Source organism: Vespula vulgaris, chromosome 13 (genome assembly GCF_905475345.1).
Source record: "Vespula vulgaris chromosome 13, iyVesVulg1.1, whole genome shotgun sequence".
NCBI classification, from domain to species: Eukaryota; Metazoa; Arthropoda; class Insecta; order Hymenoptera; family Vespidae; genus Vespula; species Vespula vulgaris.
The window spans coordinates 1,690,343-1,700,578 of record NC_066598.1 but is presented as its reverse complement, the minus strand read 5'-3'; the positions used below and the strand labels follow the sequence as shown (position 1 = coordinate 1,700,578).

Below are 10,236 nucleotides of genomic sequence, written 5' to 3'. Positions count from 1 at the left end.
GTTGTAGTTATTGAATCGATCCAAGAATTTATACGTCGTTTAACATCGTCATATAATCTTCGATTGGAACGAAATGTTGAATGAAGAAAAGTGATAACTAATTTTGCTGGTTATTGCTCACCCAGTATATACATACATACATACATATATATATATATATATATATATATATATATCTTTGTCGAATCCTAGGGATCCTCAGTGAGGAGGGCTTCAGAGGCTAAAGCCGACGTGCCGACCACTTTGCATAGTTTAGTGCGGCGACACCTCCCGGTGTCAATTAAATCCTCGTCGCTATCGGACCGTCTTCGAGTGGTCCTTTTCTTGGACTCCTCTCTGTCTCTTTCTCTCTCTATCCTTGTCTCTGTTTCTTTCTCTCTCTCTCTCTCTCTCTGTCTGTCTTTCGTGTCTCTCTAATTTTCTTCAAGTCTACGGACCATCGAACGAAGTCCTAGTACTGCCGATCAAAGGGAAAGGAGACCAGAACGCATTCCGATCGGTTTCTAATCTCTACTTCACTGAATGAGATGACAAAGACGGAAGACCGATTACTCTATCCCTTTTTTCTTTTCGTTTTTCTTTTTCTTTTTTTCTCTATCTCGTTTGATACGTTTTTCTTCAAAGATTTTTTTTTTTTAATTTTTCTAGAAGTTACACACTTTACTCAGAGACGAAATATACTCTATCTCTTTTTTTCTTAATTCCTTCATCATTATTTTTGCCTACTTGAAGAACATTATCTCGATTTCACACTCGAAAGATTCTAATTTATAGATATTCTTTTTTAAATTTATTAACAAAATCGAGTAAGTATATCGATCGATTTCTTTTTCTTCTCTTACATTCCTGATCAATATTCGACTTAATTATTTATCACAGTTTTCTTTTTTTTCTTTTCAAAATCCAATCATCCTCCAACGATCTCAATCTTATTCTTAAGAAAAAAAAAAGGAAAAAGAAAAGAAAGAAAAACAGAATTCCATATTTCAAATAATCCTAACATTTGATGCACATTTGATTTCATTCCTCGGGGATTCTCTTCCTTTATTCTCATCGGAAGATGGACTAGAACAATCCTACGAAGAAGGACGTGGCCCTTTCTAACATTGCTCCGGGCACCTAGTCGTCGAAGCAATTTGTATGCTGATGGCTATCTTCGTGGAATAATTTATAAACGATATTAAAGCGAGCTCTTTTAGCTTGGCCACGCAACACGCCTTGATACCGAACAACCCTTACACTTACACTTCAACCTTCCTATTCCTCTTACCCTATCCTTTTATTCCTGTTACTATTACTATTACTATTACTATCACTACTACTACTATTACTGCTGCTGCTGCTGTTGCTGTTGCTGCTGTTGCTGTTGTTGCTGCTGCTGCTGTTGCTACTGCTGCTATTACCATTGCTACTATTACTTATTTCTATCCATACTGGATAGGGAACTCCGGACACCGATTTGAATTTATCGATTAGTATTTTTTACAATCTGTCATGTACTTTTCCTTCCCCTTAGTACATACATATATACATACATATATATTATATATATGTATATATACATGTATGTTACTTACACGTTAAGAAAAAGTGAATTTAGAAACGAGGAGAGAGAAGAGATTAGGATGTTCAAGAAAGAGAGAGAGAGAGAGAGAGGTTGCTATCTCGATCGAAATTTCAAATGGTGACTGTGTTTTTGTGCTTTAACGAATAAATAAATAAAAAACGCATCGATCTTTCGTCGAAAGGAATTCCGCCGGATACATTAGATACTTGTACTTGCTTGATAGTTGATAGTTGATACTAGTGTGCTTCAATCCTTTGAATTTTTTATTATATCATTCTTACGTACGTGTTTGTATGTGTTGATAAATATACTTGAACGACTTTTACGATGCATCCGGAGAAGGTACTGATTATTTTTTTCTTCTTTTCTTTTTTCTTTTTTTTTTTCGTAAACTGACGTGTACAGATCCAATCAATCAATTTCGTGGATCTTATTTTATTCTTATTTTATTTTTTATTCGACAATTTTCTTTTTAGATTAGATCTTTTTTTTCTTTTCTTTTTTTTTAACATATGTATATATATACATTCTCGAAATATTTTTTACATGGTATACCAACTTACAGACATTTGTTAAACTAATTTTAAGTGCCAGGAAAAAGGTTTATAAATATTTTTCTTACACGATATACATAATATATTCTAATATTTTGTTTAGCGACAAGAAGTTTTACTTGCTCTGGTAATTATTATTTAACAAATTTATCTCACCAATTTTTGTTTTTCTCTTCTCGTAACTTAAATATAAATCTATCTACCAACAAACAAAATATATTTTAACATGTTCTTTTCTCCTACGATATTAAAAAAAAAAAAAAAGAAAAAAGAAAACGAATAAGTAACTTCTTCTCTGCGAAGTTCATTTCGACGAAAAAAAAAAGTTAAAATTTTGAGAACAATATCGAAGCAGGGGAGGGGGTTAAGAACAAAAAAAAATGTATTTGGCGAATGTCAAATTAGTTGCGGTAAGTAGTTACATCAGACACACACACACATACATACACACACGCACGCAGAATTTGTGGGTAAGTAGTTATATAGGCTCACGTGAACCTTCGTGAAAATCGTGACCCCATCGCGTTGAGACGCGAGACAACGAAAAGACAAGCTGCTTTCGTGATCGAATCGATTACCATCAAACTGCCTCATTACCTGGACTACCGTTAGAACAAGAAAGAGATAGATAGATAGATAGATAGATAGAGAAGGACAGAGAAAAAGAGAGAAAGAGAGAGAGAGAGAGAGAAAGAGGACTCAAAGGGAATCGAAAAAAGGGACTACGATAGAAGTCAGCCTGTGGTCGATACTAACGTGTACCCTCTTACATTCTCTCTCTCTCTCTCTCTCTCTCTTTCTCTCTCTCACTTCCTTCTAGTTTGACGTTTCATTAATTTATTTGTCCTCGTCGTGCACGAATCACGTGACTACTCCATAGAGCAATTTTCTTCTTTTTTCTTTTGCCTTTTTTCTTCTCCTTTTCTCTCTCTCTCTCTCTCTCTCTTTTTTTTTTTATGTCGTAATAAATCTGTTGTACCATTTTCTTTTTGCGTGTTGCGAAATGACTAGTCGATTGATAAAAAAGGAAAGAGAAAAAAAGAAGGAAGAAATTGTCGAATAACATCTTCGATTAGTTATATGTCGTTAACTCTAATTTTTTGCTTCTTTAATATCGCAATAAATGATAAAGTGTATTTATGTTTTATAGTAAGTAAGTGAAATGAATTATCAACTGTGTATCGATAATAAATTTTTTATATTTTTTAGAACCTAACGCTTTAATATTTTATTGATTTTCTTTTCTAATTTTTTGTTCATTTTTAAATTAAGTTCGATTGGTCTCTCTCTCTCTCTCTATCTATCTCTCTCTCTCTAGTTTTTAACCAGATATTCATAAGAAGAAGAAAATAAATATGTATAATGTTTTGATATATGGATTCGTTGATAGAAATGCAAGAAGCCGAGGAGTCACGATACATAATTCCTAATCTGGAAAATCTACTAGCCGTGACATTCCATTTTCATGGTCAATTAAATGCACCTCGGCGTTGGGATGAATCGACGCTTGCTAAACGATGATGACTCCTCGATCCTTTCACTTAAATCGTGTCAGATCGATCGAGATGATATCGACTCTTGTCTCTCTTCGTTCATGATTTTTATCATTAACGTGTCTTATCTCAATGATTTACGTGAACATTCGATGCCTACCCTTTAACGCCATTTTATTCCTCATTTTATACCTATTAATTGTTTCTCATTTATACCCATGCATATTTACTTAAGCCTATCTATCTTTTTTCTTTCTTTCTTTTTTTTTTCTAAGATTAACGATTCCAATTATATATTATTTAGAAATTGATTTCAAGACGATCATTTTGTATCTATATAACTTTTATCTTATCGGAATGATATTTATTCCCTTTTTTCTCCTTAAACAAGTATATTTCAATATTCAAATTTGTTACTTTAATTAAGAATTAATTGATATTAATCGTTCCCTTTCTCTCTCTCGTTTCCTCTCATCGAGATGACTCGACTCATTCCGAATTAACTCTATTTCCCTTTTTCTTTCCCTTTCCCCGGGAAATTTCGAAAGCAAAATTAAAAAAAGGAAAAACAAGAAGAAAAAGAAGGAAGAAAAAAGAATAGAAGAAAAGAAAGAGAAAAGAAAGATGCGTAAGTTTTAAAAAACTCTTCGTTAAGCACACAAAGACAACAAATTTGTTTTTAGAGGTATATAATCGCAAGACGAAGATTCTTAAAAAGTAGATGGTGAAACGCATTCCATTCGATCTCTTTTTACGTTGGTGCCGACGTATGTGTCGGGTCGACGTCCTCGACGAAGTTTTCGACCGTAGTAATCGTCGTCTTAGTTAGTCGTTGGTAGCCGTTGTAGTCGTTGTCTGGTAAAAGAAAAAGGGTGTTTGGAGAGGGGATAAGGGAGGAAGGGAAAGAGGTAAGGAGGGAAAAGGGCTGTCAACGACAGTAGAACCGTAATAGTGCGTGCGGAGTTCTCGAGCGTTTGCTTCGTGGTCGATCTTACCTTTATACCTACGGGATCTAACAGGCAACTCTGATGTATCTTGCAGCTGTCGTTTCACACCGATAAGATCGCAGGAATTGACAATTATTATACCTTATGGTGTAGTAAGAAGAAAGAGAGAGAGAGAGAGAGAGAGAGAGAGAGAGAGATAGGTGGAAAAAAAAGAAAAGGAAGAGTCAAGAAAAAGAGAGAAGAAAAGAAACAACAAGAAGAAATAAGAAAAGTATATCGAGGAAAGATGAAGAAAGAAAAAGATAACGAGAAGATGAAAATATAATGACGAATAATGAGCGTGTAGTAAAGTAGACGATAATACAGGATGATGAAAGTGTTGATAATTAATTGAAAGAAGAAGGAACGAGGGAGAGAAGGGAATATATGAGAAGGGTAAAGGTGGACAATTATTTGGAAAATGCAAACGGGGATATATAGAGATTAAGAAGAAAGGAAAAGAAATAAGGATGATGAAGGAAAAAGAAAAGAAAAGAGAGAGGCAGAGATAGAGAGATTGAAAAAAAGAGGAAAAGAGAGAGAAAAAATAACTCAAGGCTATTTTATATTTGTTAAATTAATATATATATATATATATATATATATATATATATATATGTCTGTGATTTTTTTTCAATCACACACACGTCGACCTCGATGAACGAGAAAAATTTTGTTGCTTCTTTTTAAACGGCATAAAGGAAAATGACGATTGAAGGATGTAGAAGACTGCTTGAATTAGAGAGGGATGATTGGTTGGGTCTTTTTACAATGTAGAGATACATGGAACATTAGAAATTTAACGTGCAAGAAGGAGTTCACTTTTTGACTCGTTGGCCACGCAAGACTGGCCCCGTTTATTGCTTTTCTTTCATTTTCAATTTTCTTCATCTTCATTTTTATTTTCATTATCATTTTCATTTTCATTTTCATTTTCTCTCTCTCTCTCTCTCTCTTCTTTTTTCGTTCTCACTCATACACTCTTTCTTCTTACGCACTGATTTTCTCTCTCTCCCTTCTTGTCTTTCTCACACACATCTCTCGAGAAACAGATTAATGTCTCTTTATTAATTAATTAATTAATTTATTTATTTACTTATCAACGCAACCACTTCGTTTTCTGTCCCAAAATTTGGTTTTAGAATAAAAAAGAAAAGAAAAGGAGACGATGAAAATTAATAATTCTTGTTGATTAATTTAAAATTGAGGAAAGAAAGAGAGAGAGAGAGAGAGAGAGAGAAAGAGAGAGAAGAAGGAAAATTAAAAACATTTATGTATTTTTCTTCTCTCTCCCTCTCTCTTTCCCTCACTTTCTCTTTCTCTTTCTTCACTTGTAATTTTTTAAACACAATATCCGAATGTTTTTTTTCTCTCTCGAAAAAAAAAAAGTTTTCGACGAATCGCCATCTTTCTTGTTCCTTAAAACATGACATTTTTATGGGACAGATTAGGTGTTTGACTTTATGTTTTTTTGTGGTCTTATTTAATCGAATCCACAGATTGGTGTGTGTAGATACACTTTTACAACAATGGTGCTCGCACACGCAATGAATATACGTATATTTGTTATGGATCTTGATCGAAAGAGAAAAATTAAAAAATTTCGATTTGCGAGATAAAGAATGAACGAACGAAGAAAAATTATTAGATCTTGGAGTGTTTTGTGTATGTGTGTGTGTGTGTGTGTGTAAAAAGAACGATCGAAGGGTGACGAAGATCGATTTAATTTAATTTGTCTATTAAACGATCGACTTTCGTTTAATTGTAAAAATAAATTGGAACAAAAAAAAACAATGAAGAATAAACGAACAATAAGATCGATCTTTTTCTTTCAGAAAAGGAGAACTTATTTGATCCAACGAATTTGTTGAAAATTATTAATCCAAAAGAATGCATGTAAAAACAAATAAAATAAAAGATACGTCAATTTTCTATTTTTATTTATTTTGTTTTTTCTTCGAATAAAATTATAGAATGATCTAATCGAATCAAATCGATCGATCGATCGATCGTTTGGCACCCATCGATCTGTGTGCCATGTAAAAAAAAATAGATCTTTCATTTATCTATTTCATCTGCTCTCTCTCTCTCTCTCTCTTTCTATTTCTTTCTCTCTTCTTTCCTTCATATCAATTTTCAACACATTCCTATGTCTTTTTTTTTTTTGGTAACTCCTTATCAGATGTTATCTTCCATTTTTTTTGCTTCCTTCATTTGTCCCTTCAAATCTTATCCCTTTTACTTTATTAACGATTTGTAGCTTCTTTTAAAAAGCCTTCTTCCTTTTTTTTCCTTATCATTACATACTCGATAATTATCTACATCAATTGTTACTATTTATACAAAGTTCTTATCCTCGGCTTGGATTCGCCGTCTTTTTCTACTTTCTTTTTATTTCTCTCGAAATAGTTAGAAGAAAAAAAAAGCAATAATAGAAAGAAAGAAAACAATAAAAGAAAAGAAGAAAGCAAGAAAGAAACGAAGAGAAAGGAAAAAAAAAGAAGAAAAGAAACGAACACATCAAAAAAATGGAGCAAAGAAAAATTGTTTTTCAGAATTTCGTGAGAGATATTGAAATTAGAGAAGCTTAGAAAAAGAGTTTTGATACATCCTATCTCATTTTCATCTCCGAACGACGTCGAAGTTGAACGACGAATCCAATCCGATCGGTGTCTACGATTAAAAGTTTTCGAGAGAGAAAAATGATGTCCACATTATTTTTTATTTTGTATGTACGTGTTCGTGTGTGTGTGTATGTTTGTAATTGCATGTATTAATATATGTTCGTGTATTTATTTTTTATACCTCTTTTGTAGTTTCTTTCGTTAAACTTGTAAAACTTGGACGCAAGGAGAACGATCCTTGGATCTTGGATCTGATCCTATCGATCCTTCTTCTTGCGCGTTTTACACCGAGGAAGCCTCGTCGTCGTTATTCCGTGATTTTTTTTTTTCTACACCACCAACCACCTCACCCCAACATACCCGCCTACTTTTTACCCCCACCACCATTTATATCTCCTTTTATTTTTATTCTTGCAAAATCCTGCGAGCGTTATTTACGTCGATCGAAAGGAAGAACAAAAAAAAAAAGGAAAAATGAAAAAGAAGAAAAAAAACGCGATAAAATTTCAGATGAATTGATCGATCGATCGATGAATCGATGATCACTACGGTGAATGAGGGGGTGGGGGTAGGAGCAATCGGTACGAACGATCGGCCGTGCGTTTTGTCGATCGATATATAATATATGTATGTAAATAATACATATATATATATATACATATACATATATATATATATATATATATATATATATATATATATATATATATACACTATATCTATCATTTCTAGCCTCGAACGAAATCGACGTAAATATTTTACCTACGTCCAAAAAGATGGTGATCGCGTTTGTCACGATCCGTTTTGTTTATTTTTTTCTTGCGCCATTTTTTTCTCTCTATTTTTTCTTCTTCTTCCACTTCTTCTCCCTCCTCCTCCTCCTCCTCTTTCTATTTTTTAATCATTCGTATAATTAATATATTCAATAATTAATACAGAGTGGGATAGAGGCGTAATTTATATTTATATATATATATATATATATAATATAATATAATATATATATAATATCACTAGGGTACATATGTACAATGGGGGCGGGGACCTTCGCAAATAATATAATTAGGATGTGCTTTTTTTCGTATTGCAAAATCTCACGAGCATTCCACAGATATATTTATCTTCTTATTCTCTCTTTCACACTTTTTTTCTCTTTCTCTCTCTCTCTCTCTCTCTCTCATTCCTTCTCTCATTCTCTCATTCTTTCTCTCTCTTTCTCTCTCTTTCTCAAGCCTTTGTTATAGAGTTCGCTGCATATTATCGTACCTTCTCCTTCTCACTTTCTCTCTTATCCTTCTTCCTCTCCCTCCTTTTGTAGACTCTCACGATCGCTCGGCCGATCGATACGCGACGACGACGACGATGACGACGAAGACGACGACAACGACGACGACGATGAAAACGACGACGACGACGACGACGACAACGACGACGAAGACGACGGTGATGCCATTTTCACGAATCGTCGTTTTTCTCGTTAAATCAAAAATGTCCTTCGAAAAAGTCCTTTGCAACGAAGAGTGAAAGAGAAAGAGAAAAAAAGAGAGAGAAAGAAAGAGAGAGAGAGAGAGAGAGAGAGAAAGAAAGAGAGAAAAAAGAAAGTAATAAGAAGATAAGGAAGATTGAGAGGAAAAGGACAGACGAGGACACTCTCTCTCTCTCTCTCTCTCTCTCTCTCTCTTTCTCTCTCTGTTTCACACTCTCGCATTCTCACTTTGTCACTCTCTCACTCTCTCACTCTCCCTCATTTTCACATATCGGAGAAAGAAAATTGCACTTTAGTTTTGATAGATAATATTTCTTTTTTTTTCTTTTTTTTTTTTCTTTTTCTTTTCTCTTTAGTTTTATCCTTTGTAATAATCGTTCACATATCGGCGATAAGCGAGAGTTCCACACGGATCAGGATAAGAACGACAACGATGATAACGTGCTTGTGAGAGTAAATTATCGAGAGAAGAACGAGCAAGAGTTCGAGGATCCATTCGGACAATGAGATACGAAGATTCCTCTCGCGCTACGAGGGCTCCGAAGTCGAGTCAGGTTCCCTATCATCCTCGGACGGATCGTCGAGATCGAGGGAGCCATCGTCGGGATCGAGATCATCCTCTAGATCGTCGTTTGTGCTTGTTACAGGCTCGTTCTCCTGTCACGGACTCCCCCCGCCTCCCGTTTCGCCGTCGCCACGGTGTCCAGGCGTTAAACTAGGACTCCTTCTCCTTTTATCCTGAAGACCGTTGACCATGTTCTCGATCGACTTTAATTCACCCGCTGAGCCCGATGTCGTGGTACCTAACGTAGGAGGGCCACCGGTCGTAGCGGATACGGTTGCCGGACCACCGGTAGGCGTCGGTGAACCAGTAGCTGGCCTTGGCGGTGGTGATCTCGGGCTGAGAGTTCTACTTCCTGGTGTAACAGTTTCGAACGCCGAACCATGGGATGGTGCCGGCAATGTATAAGGAGCAAATCTATGCCCTTTCAATTGATGCAAAGGGCTAGCCAATGGATGTGGGTAATGAGCGAAAAGGGCCGGATGTTGCGAAGCCGCTAATGCCAATTGAGCGTTGAACAACATACTCGGTGTAACGCCACCGTGTAGACCCAATGGACTAGGCGGTATCAATGGACCCGGACCTGGGTATAATCCTGGTACAGGTGGATAGAGGTACGGTAATAATGGCGGATGCAATGGTGGACCAACCGATACGTCTGGACGTGGCCCTTCCGATCCTGCCGCACCTCCCGACACTCCGCCGCTCTCCGAACCCGATGATTCGCTACCCTCTCCTCTCTCGCTGGTTCTATCGTCCCTTTCCCGAGACTGCTCCCGTTCCCGATGATGATGAGCCGGATGTGGGGTCTCCGGACCAACGACGTCCAATAATTTATCCTCGTCGTCCATCATATCGTTTGCCGAATTCGACGATCGTCTTTTATCCGGAGATGCTGGACCACCCGACGTCAAACGAGAACCGCCTCCCGATACCGTCAACAGCGCCTGCCTTCTGCAACAAA

At 35.9% G+C, this 10,236-nt stretch overlaps 1 protein-coding gene across 5 annotated transcripts in view; it reads right to left on the bottom strand.

Annotated features, from left to right (window-relative positions):
- Window positions 1–1,899: 1,899 nt before the first annotated feature.
- The window catches only part of LOC127068405 (optomotor-blind protein), a 117,184-nt gene continuing 108,847 nt past the window's right edge, over window positions 1,900–10,236 (bottom strand). For 4 of the 5 annotated variants that reach the window (XM_051004536.1, XM_051004539.1, XM_051004537.1 and 1 more), the window contains exon 7: window positions 1,900–10,226. In XM_051004536.1, coding sequence (XP_050860493.1) covers window positions 9,371–10,226 — 856 coding nt within the window. In that variant the 3' untranslated portion in view covers window positions 1,900–9,370. The remainder of the gene's footprint in view (window positions 10,227–10,236) is intronic. The other variant, XM_051004538.1, reaches the window with a different exon arrangement.